Below are 25,125 nucleotides of genomic sequence, written 5' to 3'. Positions count from 1 at the left end.
GTGGAAATCATAGCACGAACAGATACCTGTATTTTTTCATAAATTTTTTTAATGTTTATTTTTGAGAGAGCACACCCGAGCATGTGCTCACGGGAGAGAGGCAGAGAGAGAGAGGGGGACAGAGGCTCCAAAGTGGGCTCCTCACTGGCAGCAGAGAGCCCAGAGCAGGGCTCAAACTCATGAACTATGAGATCATGACCTGAGTCGAAGTGGATGCTCAATCAACTGAGCCACCCAGGTGTTCCCACAAACATATATATATGTTATATATATAACATGTATATATATAATTAATAAATTATAGTCATACTACAAAATGCTACTTTGCAGCCTTTAAAACAAATGAGGTAGAGCTGTATGAACTGGATCTAAAAGATATATTCTTATTGAAAAAGGAAGCTGGCCTCTACATATAGCATAATCCCACTTATGTGAAGAAAAAATATATATTTATATTCTCATTCATTCATTCATTCATTCAGTGAACATTTGCCAACCACATAGTTCTAGGTGCTATGGATGTAGTTAATCAGAGTTCTTGCTTACATTTATATTTTAGGTTTGGGTAGACAAGGGTGAATATACATGCAAGGATATGCTACAAACTTAAAGGTGATTTGATAATAGAAATGGAACTAGAGGGTTATTTGGGACATGTTCACATTTTACCATATAAATTAAAAATATGTGTATACACACACACATAAACACATATGCATAAAACACAAAGGGATGGAATAATAAAAAAGACACAAAAATCGGGTTTTAGCTAATATCCAACTTGATAATTTCAAGGATACAGGTAGTTGTGAGACAAAGGTGAAGCATGGAGAAGTCTGAAACTGCCATCATAGCTTTCCAGGTCCTTTCTTGCCACATAGGATTGGCTCTGGCCCAGATTTTCAAGCATGAAGGGCATCATTTACAGAAGAGAGCTATTTTAATCATGAAATGTGTTTATTTTATACCATGGTACTTATATAGCTTAGTGATGTTTTTCGGGGAGTCATGCCATATGAGTCCATACATTCTAGATTTATTTACATTGAGCCACCTAGAGGGACCATGGCCATCAGCTAAAAGCATTATAAAGTTAAGGACTTGCCTGTAACTATAGAACATTAGAGGTCGAGTAAATATCATTAGTACATTTACCAGAAGGTCTGTCATTAGCATGTTTACAGGGGTGTTTGACTAGGACATCATTCTTTCCTGAGCACCCCCAGTTAAGGGAACAAATGGATTGCAGGCCTCCTGCTAATGCTTTCTGTATATATGTACACAGACACATGATACTATGCATTATATATATTTTGAAGCAATTCTAAGTTTATGAATATTATAGTGTATAAATTTCCATATAATACATAAATATTATAAACTATATCAAGTTAAATTTATATAAACTAAATATATAAAATAGATTTTTATTGTATATGTAACGCAGTTATAGAAATATCTATATATGATATAGAAATATATATATTGTGTATAGTATAGATATATAACATCTAAATATTTAATATATTCATCCTACACATGATATCTCCATAATATAATAAACTCCAATTGTATGGTTTATTACTACTATGTTCATAAACTTTTTGATGGCTTGCTGTTTGGTATCTAAAGAAAAATGTTTAAATTCCTTATCTGGACATTAAAGACTATTGGAGCTGTGATCTATTTGTATAATTTTAACTTCTACATATTTCTTAGCTACAATAGGTTCCAGCCACACAAAACTATGTGTCCTTTCCCCATTTCCTTTCTAATACCATTGACCCTCTTCCAGAGATGAAACTCATCTCACTGAAGGCAGAATGTTTTATTGGTTATGAGAAATTCTGTCTTCATTTGTATCCTTTACTATATTTTAATCTCCTTTATAGAAGGGTCTGTGTGAGTCTTCTCGTATTTTTTAATGTACTATCACAAAGCTCATAACTACTTTTATTAAAAAGCAAAGTTGCTATTTTTCTATGTACCTTTTTTTTTTATTACCAGATGTTCCCAGTAGATGGCAGTGTTTTACATAGCACATCAACATTTGTAACTAAGGGAAGCAACATTAAAAGATGCTCTAATGCAGTGTAGATTGTGTTCGGATTCTGAAATTGTGTGGTGGCTTTAGGGACTAAATTCACAAGATACATGATTGAGAGGAATTTAGAAAACAGAAAGTGTAAGGCCACATCCGTTGTATTTAACAACACTGAACTAATATTAATTGTCTTCTAAACTGTCTGAACATGGATTTTATATAAAGGAAAACATCCTAAAAACTTACTGCTTAGCTTTTGGGCTAATTATAAAAAATAATCTGTAAAATATTAAAACTTTTATAGTTTTTGACACAATAATTTTTAGGTGAATTTATAGTTCATAGTGTGGTTTACAGAGCTTTGAGATTTGGTTTAGGACATAAAGTTCCAAGTTATTCTCATTTAAAAGAAAGTATTTCACATACAGGCTTATTATATATATTTAGAATAATAGGATCATACTTTTAGATTAAAAAATAGAGTCATTTTAAATGGAATTTTAGCAGAAAAAGGTCTATGGTGTTTGCAGAGTATCATGTATTTAACATCGAAATACCTTAAAAATATGTTCAGTAACTTTTATGTTATAATGGTTTCAAAACAAAAAGATCACTTTCATATCCTTTCAAATCACCTTCACTACCTCATAGAACTATTGCGTAATTAAAATCATCATTCTAGGGTTGACTGGGTGGCTTAGTTAAGCCTCGACTCTTGATTTCAGCTCAGGTCATGATGCTGTGGTTCCTGAGATTGAGCTCAGTGTTGGGCTCTGCACTGACAGCATGGGAAACTTGCTTAGGATTCTTTCTCTGCCCCTGCTGCGTATGCTTTCTCTTTCTCTCTCTCTCAAAATGAATAAATAAATAAAGAGTTTTGTTTAAAAAAAAAATCATTGTAATCACTGTAAAGGATTCTCATCACAACATATAAAGGGGGTTTCTTAACTAATAGGGATGTTGATTATTTCCCCGATAGAGGGTTCCTTTGTTTTTAGTTTTTGCTGATAGCCACAAGATTTTTTTAGTGAAAGCAAATTCATGATAAGATATTGTATATGTATTTATACTTTAATTTTTATCCATCTCTATCATTTTTTGATGCTCCCTCTTTATGCTTTTGCAAATAGTCTCTGTATGTGTGGATCTGTGTCTTATTCAGTGGTATCCACATTGCACAAAGTTTAAGTCTTAAGCCATTGTTGATGGATGTCTAATTATGGAAGTATTCCTATTACTCACATTGGACTACTTTGCTTATGCCCACTGAGTCTTCTAGACTAAGCAAACTTATCAAAAGCCTCCTTAGAAACCTGCGATGAAGTTGATCAGTCATGGGATCATAATGATATATTTTAATTACAAAGTGAATAGAAGTTTTTGGCCATCTCTTGGTTTTATCTTTCTAAATATGTTACATTGTAATCAGAGAAAGCGGCCTATATTCTTTTTTGATTTGAAACGGAGTTTTTTGTGACTTAATACATTTAATTGTTAAAAATGTTTAATTGTTTAAAAGTATAATTGTTTTTTGTGACTCGATACATTTAACTGTTAAAAGTGTTTAATTGTTTAAAAGTTCCTATAGCAATTTAATGTAAATTCCAATGTACATTTTTAAGTACTGTGGGTAGAAAGTGTACTTTGTATGTATTGAATCAAGCTTGTGAATTATGGCCTGCAAAGTCATACATGAGAGGGTTTTCAGTAGACCTCTAAACTCTGCTCTATCCACACTTTGTCCTCTCATTCATCTTCTTCCTGCTCAGCTTGTTCCAATCCCACAGTCTTTGTACTTACTTTTTCTTCTGTTTGAAGATTTTTATCCCCTAATCATCTCTCCAATATTTCTTCTTTAGCGAGGTTTTTCCTCATTATCCCACCTGAAGTGTGGCCCCACCCATGCTACCTTCTATGCTATTACCTTGTTTTACTCTACTCATAGCACTTACTGATACCGATACCTGAAATTCCCTAATTTGTTTATGAGTTTATGGTTGTCTCTTCTCAACTAAAATGTCAGCTCCTGATTGTAAAGACAGTTTTGTTTACTGCTATTTCCTGGTGCCCCCCCCCCCATACAATTACATACACGATCTGTTGACTGACGAATGAAATGATTGACAAAATCCTCTCTGACTTTACTTAAAATGCCACCCTTGCTCCTTTGTAAAAAAGAATATTTTGTTTACTCCCTTTTCTGACTATCTGTTGTGATTTCTTTTATTCTTGAATCCTTTCTAGTAATAATGAATATCAAATTAGAACATACTTTGTCCCCCTTTTCTTTGTGAAAGCAGGTTTATAAAATACTTACTAACAATCAGTGAATGGATGGTAATTTAACAAAATATGAGTTCCAGGGCTTATTGAGTTGTCTTCTAGATAATATCACCTAAAGGTAAAAACTTTTTGAATTAAATGCAAAAGCATATTTTGAAAATTCAGTTATTCATTTTCTTATTTTTTATTTGTTCTGTAATTTGGCTTATTATATAATTTTTATGGAATCCACTGATTTATAAATTTAATGAAGCAAATGGATCTGTTCCCTTAAGTCTGTAACTCTGCCATACAAATGTTTATATTGATTCAGTTCATGATAATTTCAGTCTGGAGTTTTTTGGGGGGAAGGTTGTTTTTATATCCAACTAAATACCTTTAATTTGAAAGTTGTAGTTCTTATTCTTTTACCAAAGTGGTAAGAATCATCTGTCTAAGGAGCCATATATATCTCATAGGTATCTCTATAGGTATTTTATTTAGTCCTCAAATATGCCCAGAAAGAACCTCTAAACTCCTCTGTCTAAACTTACAGAATGGATTTTGAAGTTACAGGACCACATTTTCTCTTATGCTTGTCGGAAACATTGGTGTCAGGGGATGTATCCAGGCATTTGGACTCTCCAAGTGTGTGTACATTGTATTGCAATGTGCAAGGAGAAATCTGGCATTGAAAATTGCTCACTTAGGGGCAGTAAACTTGAAGATACCAGTATGATGCAAGCAAGTTTTGACTAAAATTAGCTGTAAATAAGAAGGACATAGGAAACTGAAGAAATGATTAAAATACTTACCCAGTGTCTCTTCATGAACCCCCTTATTTTACTGATGATAGCAAGAAAGTGAGAATGGCAAACATTTCTAGATAAAAAAATAATAATATAACGTTAAGGTTAGAAATCTTTTTATATGCCTTCTCTCATAGGTTGACTAACTTGCCAAATTCATTCTAAATCATGTGTAATTTTTAAAATCACATTAGATGTTTTCAATTTTTTTTTTTTTTTTAGGTAAGAAATCATTTTCTAAATCAGACTTTAGAAGCCAAGAATACAAAATATGAAAGCAGAAGGGATATGAGAACACAGAGAGAAGGGCTATTATAGGGACATGGGGCAGCAGAATGCCACCTAATATTTCTGCAGAACCCATAGGGCTAAGGTGTGGATGATCCTAGACTGTATCATGCTAATGATAGAAATTAATTCCTCTTAGGAGGGGAAAATCAATTTTGCCTCCTAGTTTAAAATGGGAAGTTCGTATGTGATTAAAATGATTCTTTCTTTTGGCAAATACTAACATCCTGTATTGCTGATGTAGAGAATTTGAATAATATAATTAATGTGGTGAAGTGATCAAACATACAGTATTGTATAACCTATGAATAGATAAATCTCAGGTCTCTATGGGACATTTTCTGTCAAAGCAGAAATTGAACAGATCATAGTCTTTACAGAATACAGTAGACATTTAGAAACAACTTTTATATGATAAAATTCTGTATAGATAGTTAGATACACATACATACATACGTATATACATGCATACATTCTACACTTTTTATTTGATAAAATGAAGATTAAAACCCAACCAACTGAAAGATTAATCCGCAGCCACTTAGAGGTCAGTAAGTGATCATGGAAGGAAGAGAAGGAAAGAGAGAGGGTCAGCACTCTTTTTTTTTTTTTTTTTTTTTTTTCAAAAATAATGGAAGCTTGTCAAATGCACCCAAAATTGTTATTCAAAGTAAGATTTATAATCTAAAATGAAACAGGAATGGAGACACTATCAATAAGTTAATTATTAAATGTTAAATGTTAGTTTGGTGCAAAATATTCTAATGAAATCGAGTGGAAAAAATAAAGCTGAAAAATAAAGTTAATTTTAAAATAGGAAAACAAAATTTTTAAAAGCCAATGGAAAAAAAAAAAAAAACTAAATAAAGCAACCTCTAACAAGTCTAATCACAAATAGAAAGCCAATGAATAAATAAAACTAGAAATGATAAAGACCTTTTACTGAATGTGTAGAAACGTAAAATATGAGGATGTTGTGTTGTAAGTTATGAATTAGACCTGAAAACATAACTGAGAGAGAACTGGACGCTGTTGTGTGCTTATGAGCAGTTAAATGGACATACTTCTTGGCATGTAAACTCTTTCATGATTATTTCTACATTTCTAACCACATCTTCTGTCACCTCCTTTCTCCAGTTCATACTACTAGTCTTGCTAGATGTAGTACCCTAAACTCCCGATTCCTTCTGTCTTGCCTGCTGTCCTCTCAGTTTAGATTGGCAGCAACCATTACCCCCACTCAGTATGCCTTTCCTGACGTACCAGAGTTTATTTAGTGATCCCTGCCCATTATTCTCACCATTCTGGGAAACTACAACTATTAATAGGACACATTACGATGTTTTTTGCCATTATTACATATGGACTCTAAGCTCCTGTTCTGTTGGCCCTGTGCCTGTCATTAAGAGCTTAATAGATAATTATTAAAATCAGTTATCAATAGTGCTCAGAAACAAAATGAGACTATTACACTACAGCAGTGAACACAAAAAATGTGGCTTATTTCATGTTTTCAGTAGTTTTTATTTTTCCCAAGTTTTAGCTATTATTCCTGCAGTCTCTCTTCTATTATGATTATGAAATGATTTAATATAAAGTGTGTAATGATAATTTGGTAAACCAATTTGAAAACTTCCTCTTTGATGAAAGAATGTGTTAGTTTCTCAGTCATATATTTTACTGATATGCTCAACTTTTACTGATATGATATGTTTTACTGATACGCTTTACTGATACGGTAGTATGATACAGCAAAAGGAATACTGTATAATAGGTAAAGAATTATAGACTAAGCAATCTATAATAAGGGAAGGAAAATGCTGATTTAATAAATGAGCCTTCAGTAATTTTTTAAAAGGTCCATGGAAATTTTCAATGAATGTATATATACACATAGTTTCAAATATTTCTGTCATTCATTTTAAATTTAAATTTGTGAAATACTAGAAATATTTACCTTAATTATTTTAGACTTTTGTGTTTTTAGCACCTGAAATTATAAATTGATAAAACTTAGACTAAATCCTAATCCATGTATGTCACTTACTTTGTTACATTTTTAGGGAAAAAAAAATTAGTAAGATTCTTCAGGAAATGTAAAATTACATTTTAAATTATTTTGTATTATCCTTGATGCCAGGCTTAGACCAGTTTATTTAATTGTTTATCTTTCAGATAAGGACAGTTATCTGTCTTTTAAATTGTGTTGTTATTATATATTTGGGGGTGGATCTTGTTTTATTATATATTTTATATTATCCTTGATGGCAGGCTTAGACCAGTTTTCTTTCATTGTTTATCTTTCAGATAAAGACATCTGTGTTTCAGACTATGTATTGTTTTTACATATTTTTAAGAGGGGTGGAATCTTGTTTTATTGTAAATGTCTCATACTCTCTGTTTATTAAAACTTATTTCAAACCCAGAAAAATCCAAATGGGTTGAATCTACTCATACATTAAATAATGTAACCCATGTAGGTGGAATCCACACAGAGTATGATAAGGATTCTTGGGCTCTCTGCGACCTTACCCAACTACCTTGATGTTGCTACATTTTTACATGTTAATCCCTGTATTGGACTTTTCTACTTTGATGGCCGTTTTCGACCAGTTCCTCTTGGACAGACATTTCTGGGAGTTAAAAGTGCAAATAAGGTAAATATATTTTTTAATAATAATAGAGTTTTCTGTTCCTAAAATGTTTTTGTTGATGTATTGTTTAATGCTTATTTGGGATTTCCCCAAAAGACCCTTTTAGTAGGATTACAAATTAAACATCTTAGATAAAATCAAGCACATTTCCTCAACTATAAGTAGTAATATAACTCCTTCAAAAAGTTGCTTACAGTTTGTATCACATTATCAATGTATATTTTGTATTCTTGGCTAATAATACAAGTTATATATATATATATATATATATATATATATATATGGTCATAAATTTCAAAAAGTTACTTTGAAATGATTGAAGGCTAGTGTAAAATAATAAAAGGCTCTCATTCAACCAGTAATATAAATTTTTATATGCTACTTATCTAAAAAAAATAATAAATTTTATGCCATTGGAAAATAATTCCTAATAGCAACTGTTAGTGAGGTATTCTATTTCACTTATGTTTTATAATTACCATATTAATTATATATATGTAAGTGGCATTTCTGAGATTCTTTATAATGCTTTTAAAAGTTTTATAGTATTACTGTGTACCATATACACTATTAGGGTGCTTATTTTAAACTTCTGTTTCATAGTATCATGAAGGAATATTTTACTTTGCTCAAAATTTATGCATTTAATATTGTGTTAAATGATACTTTTTGTTTTCTGTAAAAGAAATAGGTTTGAGAGAAGATTCATGGGCCTTATGACCTCTTTATAAAATAAAATGAGATGGAATCCTGTGTTAGTATGTCAGCCCTGGTCTTTAATGTATTGCATTACTTGTCTAAAAAGAGTTTTATTAGTAACATAGGGTCATTTTACCTTACACTATTACAAATAAAATATTCAGCTAAAAAATACCAAAAGTGACTGCCACTACAACAGTGTATACATATGCTTCAGGTACAATGCATAATGTAAGGTGTCTTCAGGGTTGTCATGAGCCATTTCAGACATACAGACAGATATAATAATAGTTATATTGCACATATTTTGTCATTAATTGATTCAAGTGATTTTCAGTATTGCTGCTTGTTTTTTTTTCTCAGTCACTTCTTAATATATATTTGATTATTTAGTATATTTTAAGGTATCCTTAGGGCAGCTGTAGAGCTGTTTCCTTTATAGCTTTAGCTTATTCTTTCAGCTTTATAATTTAAATGACAGAAGATGGTTATCACAGAAAGATTTAGAAAAGAAAAAATTTTTCAGGTGCTTTTCAACTATTTAAATCTTATTTTTTTTAATCCATTATATAAATTGGTAAATCACTTAAAGCTAATTAAATTCAACATATTTTCACCCTAATATGTTAGCATTGTAATCTTAAATCATAAAAAGAATGGTGTCAGGTGACAGAAGTCTGGCACAATTAGAAAAACACTGTTACGTGTCTTACATAGGGTTAATAGTAAATTATTTATATGTATTAGTTATAGATTTTTTTGTTTTATTATAATGTATTATTTTTACATTCAGTGAAATATACAATTGGTAATCATTAAGCATTTCCCCAGGGTGTTGATTAATATATTTACTAACCAGTTTTCCATTTGTCGTTGTTTTATAAAAAGAAATCCTTGTAGGTTCCTCAGAGTTTCATTCAAAAACACATGATGTGACTCAGTTATTATGGAAGAATATAGGAAGATGGTGTGCCTGACACCTCTAATTTGAAATCATGGCTTTGCCCAGAACTCAACCCAAACTACACTGAAAAAATTATTGCGAGCTGAGGTTGTTCTTGAATCATTAATGGGGAGTAAATTATCTTGTGATTATCTCCTTTTACTTAGTCACTACAATTCATAAGAGTAACAGAATGATAAAACATTTACTTTATTAAAACAAAATATCTATATCATAGTCATTCCAAATGTGTATGACATTTTCATCACTTCCACACTCTTAATAAATGTTGTGTAGCGAGATGCAGGTTGGATCACATGCCTGTTCCTTTGGATGAACCATCTTACCTTTTTGGTTGGAAGTTTCCTCATCATTAATAGGGAAAATGAGATCCTTTCTTAACTCATGAATTGGATATTAAATTTCCAATTAACCTGAAAAATGTTTCTGTAGAAAAATATCTAACCCTCTCCATATGTATTACAGAAATAGTATGTTTCCCTTGATTCTAACTGTATATACCATGGCATTCTACTAGTGCTGTTGTGGTGATTTTGAGAATTACACAGGAAAGCTGTATAGTTTATAGAATGAAACAGAAGAAAAACAGCCTGACAAGTGGACTTCCTGGGGAAAGCAAAAATTTTTAAATTATTCTAAAATATCTATAACTGGTATATTATCCTTAAAATTGTCTTTAAAAAACTTGTCATACTTAGAAAGTTAGTATGAGGTATTTTATTTGTACTTTTATTTTTTTTAATTTTTTGAAATCTTTTTTATTTATTTTTGAGAGAGAGGGGAAGAGAGAGCAGGGAAGGGGCAGAGAAAGAGGAGAAAGAGGGAGACAGAGGATCCGAAGTGGGCTCTGTGCTGAGAGCAGAGAGTCCCATGTGAGGCTCGAACTCACAACCCATGAGATCATGACCTGAGCCAAGGTAGGATGTTTAACTGACTGAGCCACCCAGGTGCCCCTTTGTACTTTAAAATTATGTTGTGTTTCTTAATAGGTTGTAATATGCTAGGTATTTATATTGCATTTGTTGTTTCTACATTCTAGTTAATCTGAAAGGAAAAAAATGCCTTATGATCAGCAGTTTTGTTGCTAGTTAGAAAGTTTATAATTGCTTCATTTGATATTATTCATGTTTTAATAACCTTAAGGTACAACAATTGAATAACATGGATGAAGTATGTTATGAAAGTGTTTTGAAGCAAGTAAAGGCTGGACACCAGGTACGCTTTATTTTATCATGTTTTTGAGAATACTTAATGGTTAAAATTACTAATTTTTATGCTCTTAAAATTTTTCTTGAATTGTGAGATAATGACTGTGAGGTTTTATTTTTTACTAACTTTTTAGCTGAGTGGTTAGCCATATAAGTCATAAAATATTCATAAATTATCATCCCAATATTGCTAGGTCATTTTATTATTTATTTGTTTATTTATTTATTATTTTGCTATTTCATTAAATAGATAAGAGAGAGAAGGATTTCATCCTCTACACTTCTGGGTTTTTTTTTTTTTTATCTTTTAAAAAAGCAGTCTTCCTTCATACCTCAAAATTTTTAATTTGTACTTTTTTACATAATGTAAAAATTTTAAATGTTCTGTTATTCTTACTGTTTTCATGAAGTAGTACCAATTCAAATATATATGATATATGTTGTTTTATTGTGCTTGGAAATTAAGCAGTTTTACTTTTAAACTCCATTGTTCAAAATGCTCCAATCAAGATTATTAAAGAAAAAGTGGGATGATAATAATTGCTTGCATGAAACTTCATCATTGCTTGATTGTATGTGGTTCTTTGGATCATTTTATTTTATTATGGAATTTTTTTCTATGTTATTAGCCTTTATGACACATAAAATTAAATACTTTCTGGTCCTTTGGTTTTTAAATTTGTTTTAAGAGCAGTGAAATCCTTTTTTTCCAGACTAAATGTTGTTTCGAGCCTCAGTATATAAACAAATCAATGATGAATTAAACTTGAAGTCATGGAACACGGCCCAGTGAGCATCTTTGATGCATTTTGCCCCTTTAAGAAACAGCTTTAGAATCAGGTTTCTAACTAATCTCAAGAGAATGTCCTTAGGTTTAAGAATAACTTTTAAGGAAAAGAAATCATGATTAAATTATATGATATTAGTGACTTACCTTTCCTAATGATTCTTAAATGTCTGAAACTGCTAAAATTATCTTACATTTATTTTCATTGAATCCTCTCACCAGGCAGTGAGACAGGTACTATTATCATCATTTGACATGTGAAGAAAATGAGGTGCTGTACAAAATAAAGTAACATGTTTCCATCATTTTTGTAGTGCACTTGTATATCCAGTCATGTGAGTGCAGCGTCTTCACTAACCATCATGTCATGATCACTATGTGCATTTATTTTATATCAGTGTATTTCTTTGATCTTCATTAGAAAACTGCTTTGAGTTGCATTATTTATTATGTACAAATAAAAGTTAAAGACCAATATTCTTTCTTTAATCAAAAGTATTACCAAATATCAACTACTTACGAGCCAGGAAACTTTTTTTTTTTTTTTTTTTTTTTTTTTTTTTTTTTTTTTGTAAAGGGGCATGTAGTAAATATTTTAGGTTTTGTGGGCCTTATGTTTTTCTTCATTGTAGCTACTCATTGCTGTTGGAGCATGAAAGCAGTCGTGGACAGTATATTAACAATTGGGCATGGCTGTGTTTCAATAAAATTTTATTTACAAAAACAAGCAGCAACTGCATTTGGCTTGTTTTCTAACTTCTGTTCTAGATTGCTTCATAAGATTTATTTGTAGTGAACATCCGATGATCCTAAAATGTTATCTAGAGAAACATTTGATAGCATTTCAGTGAAAATCCTGAAAGAAAGAAATATCCTGTATAATCACCAATGTCTGTACCTTCTTTGTAAAAGAACAAGATAAATTCAGTGTAATTAGGTAGATATTACTGCCACGGACATTTATTTCTAACTTTTATATCACAAAAAATTTAAACTATATTATTAGCTAAGGAATGTAGCTATGAAATCCATAAAATCTATTTGTATGTGCTATATTAAAAATGTTAAGTAAATATGTTTTTTCAATTTTTTAAAAAGTAACATTCTTTTTTAGAGCAGTTTTGGGCTCACAGGCAAAATTGAATGGGATTCACTCTTGAAGTTTGTTCTGTAGGTTTGGACAAATGTATGATAGCATGTATCCACCATTGTAGTGTCATACAGGATAATCTCACTGCCCTGAAAACTTTCTGTGTTCAGCCTATTCATCAATCCTTCCCATTTACCCCTTGAAACCACTACCTTTTAAATCTTTTTAATCGTTCTGTTGTTTTGCCTTTTCCAGAATATCATACAGTCTGTAGCCTTTTCAGATTGGCTTTTGTCACGTTATCTGTTTGAGGTTTCTCCATGTCTTTTCGTGACTTGATAGCTTATTCTTCTAATCACTGAATAATACTCCACTCTCTGGATATACCACTGTGTATTTATTTATTTACATACTGAATGATATCTTGATTGCTGCCAAGTTTTGGCACTTATGAATAAAGCTGCTATAAACATCTGTGTACATATTTTGTGTGGACTTAAGTTTACAGTTTCTTTGGGTAAACACCAAAGAGTATGATTACTGGGTCATATAGTAAGAGTATGTTTAGTTTTGTAAGAAAGCTCTATACTGTCTTCCAAAATTGTGTACCATTTTGCATTCCTACCAGCAGTGAATAAGAGTTCCTTTTGCTCCATAGCCTCACTAGCATTTAGTGATACCACTTTTTTGGCCATTCTAACAGGTGTGTAGCAGTATCTCATTGTTTTACTTTACATTTCCTTAATGACAAATGATGTTGAACATATTTTACATCTGTATCTTTGGTGAAGTATCTGTTTAGGTCTTAGGCCATTTTAAAATCAGGTTCTTTATTTTCTTATTGTTGAGTTTTAAGAGTTCTTTGTATAAAAGTTCTTTGGATAAAAGTCATTTATCAGTTGTGTCTTTTACAAATATTTTCTCCCAGTCTGTGACTTGTCTTCTCATTTTTTCAGCAGTGTCTTTTACAAACAGTTTTTACTTTAATAGAATCTAATTATCAAATATCTTGCAGACCATGCCTGTGGTGTTGTATCTAAAAAGGCATCACCATGCCTAAAGTCACCTAGATTTTTACCTATGTTATCTTCTAGGAATTTTATAGCTTTGTGTTTATATTTGGGCCTATGATTGGTTTTGAGTTAAATTTTGGGAAGGGTGTGAGGTCCATGTCTAGATTTACTTGTTGTTGTTGTTGTTGTTGTTGTTATTGTTATTTGCATGTGGAGGTCTAGTTGTTCCAGCACCATTTATTGAAAAGACCGTGTTTGCTCCACTTTATCACCTGTACTCATTTCTCAAAGATCAGTTGGCTGTATTTATGGCTTATTTCTGGGTTCCCTATCTTTTTCATTTGTTTGGCTATTCTTTAGCGAATACTAGAGTGTTTTGATTACTATATCTTTATGGTCATTTTTGAAGTCAGGTAGTATCTTTCCTCCAACTTTGTTCTTCAACATAGTGTTGGCTATTTTGTGTCTCCATTTAGGTTTGAACTGTGAGTTAACATTCTTTTTAACATAATTTTTAATCATGATAAGATTTCTTCTATCACAGGACAACTTTTTGTAATCTATGATAAATTTCTTTATACATGCAAACTCTTAAATTTTTTTTTGTCTTTTAAAATAATGGGAATTAAACTGTAAATATTTTACCATGTATGGAACATATAAATAGATAAAGTTTTACTCTAGGTCAATATCAACTCTATTCCTTTTTTTTTTTTTTTTTTTTTTGAGAGAGAGAGAAAAAGAGAGAAAACTTTAGCAGGGGAGAGGGGCGGAGGGAGAAGGGGAAAGAGAAAGAGACTATCTTAAGCAGTCTCCACACTCAGTGCAGAGCACCGACATGCCTAGGTGCTCCACTTATTACTCCTTTTGTAATATTCTTGCAAATGTTATAAAAATATTTAAGACACTACTGGTAGGAATGTTAGTGTTGCCAGTAGAATTAAAAAGAAATTAAAACAATCATTTTTCTTCTGTTGTAGTTAGCATTTAATGACAAGATAAATAGGTATTTGCATCATTACTTCAGAACACAGGATTGCTTCTGATAGAAAAATCTTCTCTTTTTTTTTTTTTTTTAGAATTTTTAAAAAAGAGAAGTTCTTGTGAATTCTTTCTTAGTGAGATTGATAAATACATATATCTATGTATAAACATATACATAAACACACATGGTTGTTAATACTAATGTAAGTAAATGGCTTAATAATACCATTACTGCCAGTACTACAGCTATTTTGAGGCCTTAGGAACTACAGATCACTTATCTTTGTAGCATTATTTGCCTTTATCATGCTGTTTATAATTATCCTTTATGTATATTTGTTATATTACTCCAGCCTGTTTTTCATTATTGAATCTTACATTATAAAATATTTCTTTAAAAAATAATCACACTCCTACATTCTCTTATTCCTTATTGTTGGTAAGAGTGGTAGTTGTATCTTCTACTGTATGTAAAAGTACAATAAAATGTTGTAATTTAAAGGATCCTAGGAAGATTGTTTCCTCTTCCTCTTCTGTCATGGTTCTTTTACTGTTACAGAGGCTCACATGTTCCCCTAGGAATCACGATTTATGAAGTATGCTGGCTGGGGGGTGTTTGGTCAGTAGAGATGGGATCTTGCTGCCATTCCTTTCATTCTTATTGTGAAGTTGTTCAGTACGTTGCTTTTCAAAAAGAAAGCTGCCAGACGGTAGGCATTTGCAGTTATAAATTCTAAAAGGACAAGTTGGGATGGAGGGCTGGGTTCATAGCACTGGTTTCCTATTTAGAAAGGACAGACTTGGATGGGATACCCCAAGGGAGGGAGGCTTCAGGTGACCAGAGGCTGCTGCTCCAGGGCAGGAAGAACATGGGAATGGAGGGTGAGCAAAGCTGAGGCAGAAGTTGGGTACAAGCATTCCCTTCTCACCTTTGTGTGCATGTCATGGCATCCATGATTGCCAACCTTTTAAGGATGCATTACCTCCAAGCTCTCTTCTTCCACTGCACGCCTGTCTGGCTAAAAATGCACTGTGGGTGATTGTGTAGACTATGATTGCAATTTGAGAGTTCAGTGAAACACTTAGGGATCAGAGATTGTGTCCAGATATGTTCCTCTTCCCAAACTAGAATTATAACAGGATAACTAGGGCCCTCTTCACACTGTGTACCTTAAAATGTCAGGCTTAAGCTGCATGTCTCACAATTTCTATTTTTGAATGATTAGTGATGATGTTTATTTTCCATAATAGTAGGACTTTCTGAAGTTCTGTAGAAATACCCACATATCTCTTTTACTTTTTTTAATTGTAAAAATAAAATAACACTAAGGAAAATTTTTATAGTCTTACTATTTACCATTTTAACATTATTATTGTAATTTTTATGCATATCCACTAGTCATTTTTTATCCAATTGCACATGTAGCTTTTAATTTTGTTCATTCAAACTTAATTATTAGTTGTAATCCATAACTAAATTATACTGTAGTTACAGTTTTATATTCACTGTTTTCTTTAATGAATAGTGAACATTTTTCATTGTTTCTACATGGTCCTCACAATTTTAATATCGCTAAGAGAGAAAGGGAGTTTTTATTCAGTTTCTAAGTTTCAGACACCATATGAATGTCTTTGGACTTTTAATTTTCCCATCCCAACATGAGCATTATGATCTCCTTTTCTTCAAAAAGAAAATGAACCTACAACATGTTAAGCAGCTTTCCCAGCTAGTACATACAGCTAATAAAGGTTTGCATGAGGATTGAAACACAAGTTTTGTGGAGATGAAACCCACAGCATTTTCAGAACTTTATACTGCTCCTTTGTCATTAAGCTGACATTGGCTGTTCCTCTATTACTGGTTATTCCTATATTAGTAAGTGTTTTTAATGTTTGCAATTTTCTGTTATTAAAGATAGTGCTACCGTAGTGATCATCTTTCTGCCTATTATTTTTTCTGTTGAAACATTTCTTGGGATAAACTTCCTAAAATAGAATTATGGCACAAATGGCCACATTCTGCAGCCTTGCCACATGATCCTATAATACATTCTGGGTGGGTAATAATATTTCATGATCGTAGCAGACCTATGTAGGATTTTAGAAACTTGGTGCCATATTTTCCTGAAAAGTTTTATCAGTATAATGTGAGGTAAGATTATGATCTGCTGTGTTTGCTATTTTGAATTTGTTTTATACTTTTAAGGCATATAATAGAGTGGTAACATATCAGTGAGCTTTTTTTCTTAATTAGCCAGCGATTACTTCTTTTTTTAAATGGTTATTTATTTACTTTGAGAGACAGGGAGCTCATGAGGAGGGGAGGGGCAGAGAGAGAGGGAGAGAGAGAATCCCAAGCAGGCTCCATCCTGTCAGCGCAGAGCCTGACACGGGGCTTGAATTGAGGAATTGTGAGATCACGACCTGAGATGAAATCAAGAGTTGGACGCTAAACTGACTGACCACCCAGGCGACCTTGGCAGCCTTTATTTTTAGATCATGATTACAAAAAACACATTTTGTATGCTTGTTGTTCATGCTTTGCTTTGAGTTTGCATTCTCTGTCTTTTTTTTTAAAGTTTATTTATTTTGAGAGAGACAGAGACAGTGCAAGGAGGGAGGGGAGAGAGAGTAGGGGAGAGAGAAGAATCCCAAGCAGGAATTATGTGCTGGCAGCACATGCAGGGATTGATGGAGGGATTGAATTTAGGAACCATGAGATCATGACCTGACCCAAAATCAAGAGTCAGATATGTAATTGACTGAGCCCCCCAGGTGCCCCATGCACTCACTTTCAATTAGAAAAACCTGTTCTTCTCTGTGTTTTTGCTTCATAACTGTGACCCTGTGGTCTTTGACCTCTGTAATTGCATTTTTAAAATGTAGTTTAAGTATGATTAATATAAAATATTGAGGGGAAAAAAAGGATTAAAGCAAATATAATTTTTTTTGTTGGTGTATGTCCTTTCATTTTTTAAAATGGACATCTTCCCCTTAATTTCCTATCTTTTTTTCTGTTACTCCTATAGTTTCTCTATTATATTTTGTCCATTCAAAAGTATGACAGAACCTTAAATGGAAACTAACACTGTATTTTAAATAAACAGATCAAAGATGGCATACTTAAAACTTAATCAGTGTGTTCTGTGCAGTGTTGTCCTTTTAGGTTTTGTGTTCTAGTAGGACAGGTCCTACGAAGTTAGACTGGATTACAAGAACATATTATTGTTTAAATTCCTATTATAGTGTCTTGTGCATGGGGTCTCTCTAGTAAATACAATTTGATTGTGATGAATTGCCTCATCTTCAAAAATTTAACATCCTTAGTGAGATGGAGATGACAGGAAATATGAAATGCATCAGGATTATGACTTACTGGTTGATATTTGCTTCTGATCTTGCTAGTATTACAAATGCCAATGCCAGAGCCATAAGTACTAAGTTGTTAAGGCAAATTTTACATTAATGTAATCATCTCAAGAACTCTTTCATGAACATAGTTTGGAAACAGAGCTCCATCTTTTTGATTTCTTTATGACCTTTATTATGTTTGCAACTTGGGGAAAGTTGCTCAAAACTAAAATCTTCTGTTTCAGTCTGAATTTTCAAAGGGATCATTCAGTCTTCTATTTGCAAGCTGCTCTGCCACATACTATTTGGTCAATAAGTTAATTTAGCTTAATGTGTGGCAGCTTCTACTGATAGCCTTTATAATATGTCCAGAGCTGAAATTGCAGAGGAGATGCTTGGAAAGGAAGACTATTACATATTTTGATGTTGGAAGCTGAGGTAGATACCTATTTCAATAAGGCTAAGAGTCGTTGATGTAATCCATCACACTGAGGATTATGTGGAAATTTGTTTTCAGGGACTTAGAACCTCTCACTGAATTATTCCCCCCCCCCCCCCATTTTTTAGCTCCTTGAATACATACCTTCACTAAGATGTGGTCCTCTGCTTTTATTAGAGAGTTAACAAAGAACTTCCCAATAGGATAGTCTCTGAGTCGTGTTTTTTTCCCCACATAATTGAGTTTGACTATAATGTTATCCCAGTCACTGTCTGTCTTTATATAAGGTTCCAAGTAATTTTAATGAATGAATTTGTATCCATCTATCAGAAAATGAAAAATGTATAATTCAACAATCTCTTTACCTTATTATCTAAAAAACTGACACCCAAATTAACTCTTCAGTTATATTATTCTGCCCAGCTCTGGTGACTGAAAGGTCTAACTATACATGTGTGCTTCATTCTAAGAGACTCTTCTATTTAAATGTTTTGTTGTACATATAAGTACAGTAAATTATATATGTGTTTGTGTGCATATATATATATAGCTGACTGCTTAATAACAATGTGCTAATACAGTTAGTTATAACTATAACTGAATTCTAGAAGCAAAGGTCTCTGCCTCTCTATACTAGATATAGATATCTATATACTATATATACTAGATATAGATATCTATATACTATATATACTATATACTATATATAGTATATACATATCTAGTATAGATAGAGAGGGAGAGACCTTTGCTTCTAGAATTCAGTTATAGTTATAACTAACTGTATTAGCACATTGTTATTAAGCAGCCAGCTACATATTCAGTAAATGTGCTTTTCTTTGTTATTAAGGGAACATAAGTTATTGTGGGGCTGTGTAGCTAACAAACTTTAGCTTTATTTTGTTTCCTTTTAAATACATCTTAGCAGTTAATATATAGTAGTAAGAAATTTTAAGTCTATTCTACTCCTGGAAAATCAATTGAATTTACCATGCTACCACCTTGTGCTACCCTTTCTCTGCCACCCAGTTAAAAAATCCTTCCTGCGACTACTCCTTGATCTGGTTTTCCTGCCTTCAAGTTGTTTAGTATTTTGGCTTTTCTCCCTAATTGTGGTTTCACTAAATACTTTAATCGGAGCTGTTACGTTTCAGACCATTAGTAATAAGACTGAAATAAATGTCTATTGAAAAATGGAAAACTATAACTCTCAGGCAACTGAATAGTTTTCATGCTAAAAATTAACAGTTTCTTCTTAAATACACAAGTGAATTTGTTTTGTTTCTCTCCATTTAGATTACATTAGAATAGAACGAATGTCATGTTCATAAACCATGCTGATATCCTCTGGTCATCCTATTCCATGGGTTTCAGTATACCAATCATCTAAACTTATGTGCTAGTGTACCTACTTAATAGATTTTATGTGCAACATTGCCTTAAAAGTATTAAAAACAGTAGGAGGCAGTTGTGTTCCACTCAAGCATGTGTTGATGACAGATGGAGAAAATCTTTTCATGTTGACTTTTCAACAGTCATACTCTGCAAGACTTCAAGTCTTCTTGGCAATTGGGAAATTAAAAGTTGGCGATTCAGCCTTTAATTTTGATCCATCTGCTCAAACTAATGAGACGTCTCATTTGTAAGCTACTCTTTGTGTTACCAAATGCAAGTACAGCTTTATCATCCCTGTTAATAATTCCCCTCCTCCTGTGTAACTTGCAGAATGGGAAAATAATTGATGCCCTAACCCTATTGAGATTTTTCTTGTTATACAAACTTTGTTACAGTGATAGAAAAAGAAATTAGGAACTGCCTCAGAGATTATGGCATATTTATTAGTAACTTGTTCTTTTTTTTACATTATCAAAAAAGTTAGCATCCTTAATTAATAACTTCTTACTCAAAACCTACTAAGTTTCAAGAATAAATGGCTTTGCAGTATTAAAGAGGAAAAAATGTTACTTTCAGTCTCGGATTCATGCTTAATATCAGCTTTTCCTTATTCAGATTTGTGCCTTGTTTTCTCTTTCTTCATTGTTTATAAGTTCTTAATAGATGTTTCTGTTTCTAATAAGAAATCACCCGTAAAAATTAAGTACTAAATATCTATTAACTTAATTTCTTACTATCTGAAGGGAATTATTTTTCTTAACATTGATTCTTAGTTTATATAAAAATTATTATGTACAACTGACACAGATTTTACCATGCTAACTTTAATGATGGAACTTTCCTTTGGGCTCTTTGCCTAAAAAAGTTTTCTTCCTCCAGATACAAGCATCTTGATTCTTAAACCCATGTTCTGTCATACCTAATTTGTTTAACATGAGTTTTATTTGTGAATTATTTGAGTGCTGCCTTTTTTGCTCTGTCTTCCCAAATTGAGACATATTCCCAAACGAATATAAAAGCAAGATTCTTGAGAAGGTATTTTAATATCTATGAGTACAACAATTAAAGAAGATATTCCTCCTACATCTTTACCACTAAAAATGGTACTATTAAAGAAACAGTTCAGGAGTTTTTTTAACTACAAGAAAATCTAAAAGCAGCATTCCTGAAACCTCTACGGATTTTTTTTGTTTATTTATTTATTTTGAGAGAGAGAGAGGGAGGGAGGGAGAGGCAGAGAGAAATGCAGAGAGAATCCCAAGCTAACAGTGCAGAGCCCCACGCAGGGCTTGATCTCACCAACTGTGACATTATGACCTGAGCTGAGATCAAGAGTCAGACGCTTAACTGACTGAGCTACCCAGGTGCCCCTGGAACCTCTATTCAAAAGTACACCCCACCCCCATAAAAAGCTCTTATTCATTTTCTGTCAAATTGAAATTTCCTATCCTTCTACATTTCACAGGCAAAAACTAGTTCTTGATACTGTTGAGTTCTCTATTTTACTTTTTAATCAGTATTATTAGGGTTTGCTTAGAATTTTTTATTTTCTCTGTATATAATAAGGTAAAAATCTCATTAGTATATCTGTGTACAATTAATGTGTTGTATAAGAATAAGGGTTGATACTTTCTTTTATATTCTTTCCTTTCATTAACAGCGATTTTCTTTTATAGGGTAAGAAGACAAAGTTGGGATTATTCATTTATCAGTTTATTCATTCCTTTATTAATCTAACAGTGATTTAGTATAGACATTCTATGAGTGAAATACTTGGAATAAAGAAAGCTAAATGTTGTCCTTGTTAACTAACTCTCCCTTGTTCCCATTTCTAATCCTTCATTAACACCTATTCATTTTACCTAAGTGTGTTTCAAATCCATCCATTTCTCTCCATCCCCCCGCCCCCCTCCACCGTCACTTCTACTACCTAATAATGCAGGTAACTATCATGTCATCCATGGACTGTTCTAGCCACCTCTTAATTGCTCTACCTACATCCATTCTGGCCCTCCACCAGCTGCTCTCTCCACTGCACCTTGCTAGAAAGATCTTTACAAAATACAACTCCAGGGTGACACTTGAATCCTTCAAGCTCCTATAAAGGGCTCAGAGGGTCCCTCTATTGTCTGGCCTTTACATTCTTCCATCTTCATCACCTCTTTGCCTCATTTTCCACCTCCTGCCTTCCTGACCTTCTTTCATCCTAATCATAGAGCTGCTTACTTCTATTTATCTCTGAGCTTTGTGCATATCTTGTTCCCTCTACCTCACAAATTTTTTCCTTATTCTCTGCTTAGTTATCCTAAATCCTTCAAATTTTATCTTTGTTAGAGAAGGCTCTGTATACCTCCTTTACTCTTTTACCTCCCTATTATGAACTGTATAATAGCATAGCCCACATCTTCTTCATATTTCTTGCCATAGTTTTACAATTTTTTCTGTCTGGTTTTGATTAATACCACTTTTTATTATTAGATCATTAATCCAATAAAGGGGCTAACATGGTCTTGCTCATCATTGTATTGTCATGGCCTCACAAGTACCTGGAGCATAGTTGGTGCAGAGATGATGTTTGGTAAATAAGTGAATGGGAGAGGTAGTCTTCACAAGTTGGAAGTTATCCTTAAAGAAATTGAGGGCAACTAACTTCAAGGAAAATCAAGAAAATAGTCATTAGTTCTACAGAAAGCTGAATGCCCAGGCTGAGGGTGGAACATCCTGATGATGTTGAATGACATCAAAGATTGCTTTGATTACCTTCTTAGGGGAAAAATTTCCCCCATTAGCTGTAAAGATCAGTGGAAGAATGTTGGTATTCTCCTTTAAAATGTTTCATTACAGGGGCGCCTGGGTGGCGCAGTCGGTTAAGCGTCCGACTTCAGCCAGGTCACGATCTCGCGGTCCGTGAGTTTGAGCCCCGCGTCAGGCTCTGGGCTGATGGCTCGGAGCCTGGAGCCTGTTTCCGATTCTGTGTCTCCCTCTCTCTCTGCCCCTCCCCCGTTCATGCTCTGTCTCTCTGTCCCAAAAATAAATAAAAAACGTTGAAAAAAAATTTTAGAAAAAAAAAAATAATAATAATAAAATGTTTCATTACATAAATTTATTCTTAATATTATTTCATCTAGTTATAGTCTTTTAGCAGTATTAAATTATCTCATTTTCTCCTAATTTGAGATATCCATCTGCCTTACTAGCTATTTTTCATGATACAGACATCATTTGTGCCACCAGTTATTTGATGTTAATAAATTCTTTTTTTTATTTCTATTCATTAAGCCCTAGAGAAGTAACTTTTGCATGCTTTTAAAATTTTACATTTTGAAGAGAACAGAAAAAATTCCATTTTTCTGAAATACAGCTGACCATAAGAGTACTCAATTACATTCTTAAAATTTTATATGTAACAGTTCCTTTATTAACCTTGTAATGTTCTCTTCATTTGCCAAGGGAATTTTTTTGGAAGTCAGAAATTTATTAAAAAAATTTTTTTTAAACACTTATTTATTTTTGAGACAGAGAGAGACAGAGAACAAGCAGGGGAGGGGCAGAGAGAGAGAGGGAGACACAGAATCCAAAGCAGGCTCCAGGCTCTGAGCTGTCAGCACAGAACCTGACATGGGGCTCGAACCCACAAGCCGTGAGATCATGACCTGGGCCAAAGCTGGACACTTAACCAACTGAGCCACCCGGGCATCCCAATTAACTTTATTTTTTAAAGTTTTTATTTAAATTTGTTAGTTAACGTATAGTGTAACATTAGTTTCAGTAGTAGAATTTTGTGATTCATCACTTAAATACAACACCCAGTGCTCATCACAAGTGGCCTCTTTAATAACCATCACCCATTTAACCCCTCCTCCCAACAACCCCTCCAACAACCCTCAGGTTGTTCTAGATAGTTACGAATCTGTTTTATGGTTTGCCTATCTCTTCCCTCCATGCCCCACCCCAAGTTCATCTGTTTTGTTTCTTCACTTCCACGAGTGAAGTTATATGGTATTTGTCTTTCTCTGACTTATTTTGCTTAGCATAAATACACTCTAGCTCCATCCATGTTGTTGCAAATGGCAAGATTTCATTCTTTTTTATGGCTGAGCAATATTCCATTATTTCATTGTATATATATACATCTTCTTTATCCATTCATCAGCCTATGGACATTTGGACTCTTTCCATAATTAGACTATTGTTATCAGTATTTTTGCATCCTTTGGGTAATACCTACTAGTGCAGTTGCTGGATTGTAGAGTAGTTCTATTTTTAACTTTTTGAGGAACCTCCACACTGTTTTCCAGACTGGCTGCACCAGTCTGCATTTCAACCAAGAGTGTAAAAGGGGTCCCCTTTCTCTGCATCATCAACAGCATGTGTTGTTTACTGCGTTGTTAATGTTAGCCATTCTGACAATGTGAGGTGATATCTCATTGTGGTTTTGATTTGTATTTCCCTGATGATGAGTGATCTTGAGCATCTTTTTGTGTCTGTTAACCATCTGTATGTCTTCTTTGGAAAAATGTCTGTTTGTGTCTTCTGCCCATTTCTTATTTTTTAAATGTTTTTTAATCTGTATTTATTATTTTGAGAGAGAGAGTACAAGAGGGGAAGGGGCAGAGAGAGAAAGGGAGACACAGAATCCGAAGCAGGATCCAGGCTCTGAGCTGTCAGCACAGACCTGGATGCGGGCTTGAACCCACAAACCGTGAGATCATGACCTGAGCTGAAGTCAGCCACTTAACCAACTGAGCCACCCAGGCACCCCTCTTCTTCCCATTTCTTAACTGGATTATTTATTTGTTTTCTGGGTGTTGAGTTTGATGAGTTCTTTAGAGATTTGATACTAACCCTTTATCAGATATGTCATCTGCAAATATATTTTCTTATTCCAAAGGTTGCCTTTTAGTTTTTTTATTGTTTCCTTTACTGTACAGAAGGTTTTTATCTTGATGAAGCCCCAATAATTTATTTTTGCTTTTGTTTCCCTTGCCTCAGGTGCCACATCTAGTAAGAAGTTGCTATGGCCAATGGCAAAGAGGTTGCTGCCTGTGTTCTTCTCTAGGATTTTGATGGTTTCCTGTTTCACATTTAAGTCTTTCATCCTTTTTGAGTGTATTTTTTGTGTATAGTGTAAGCAAGTG

The 25,125-nt window shown here is 33.1% G+C and overlaps 1 protein-coding gene across 3 annotated transcripts in view; it reads left to right on the top strand.

The window, feature by feature from the left end:
- Positions 1 to 25,125, top strand: part of ASCC3 (activating signal cointegrator 1 complex subunit 3) — a 357,007-nt gene that overhangs the window by 140,663 nt on the left and 191,219 nt on the right. For all 3 annotated transcript variants that reach the window (XM_060616263.3, XM_060616264.3, XM_060616262.3), the window contains exons 12-13: positions 7,884 to 8,060; positions 10,864 to 10,935. In XM_060616263.3, the coding sequence (XP_060472246.3) occupies positions 7,884 to 8,060; positions 10,864 to 10,935 (249 nt within the window). The remainder of the gene's footprint in view (positions 1 to 7,883; positions 8,061 to 10,863; positions 10,936 to 25,125) is intronic.

This window comes from Panthera onca, chromosome B2 (assembly GCF_046562875.1).
Source record: "Panthera onca isolate mPanOnc1 chromosome B2, mPanOnc1 haplotype 2, whole genome shotgun sequence".
In the NCBI taxonomy this organism is placed as follows: domain Eukaryota; kingdom Metazoa; phylum Chordata; class Mammalia; order Carnivora; family Felidae; genus Panthera; species Panthera onca.
This window is presented reverse-complemented; position numbering and strand designations above follow the sequence as displayed.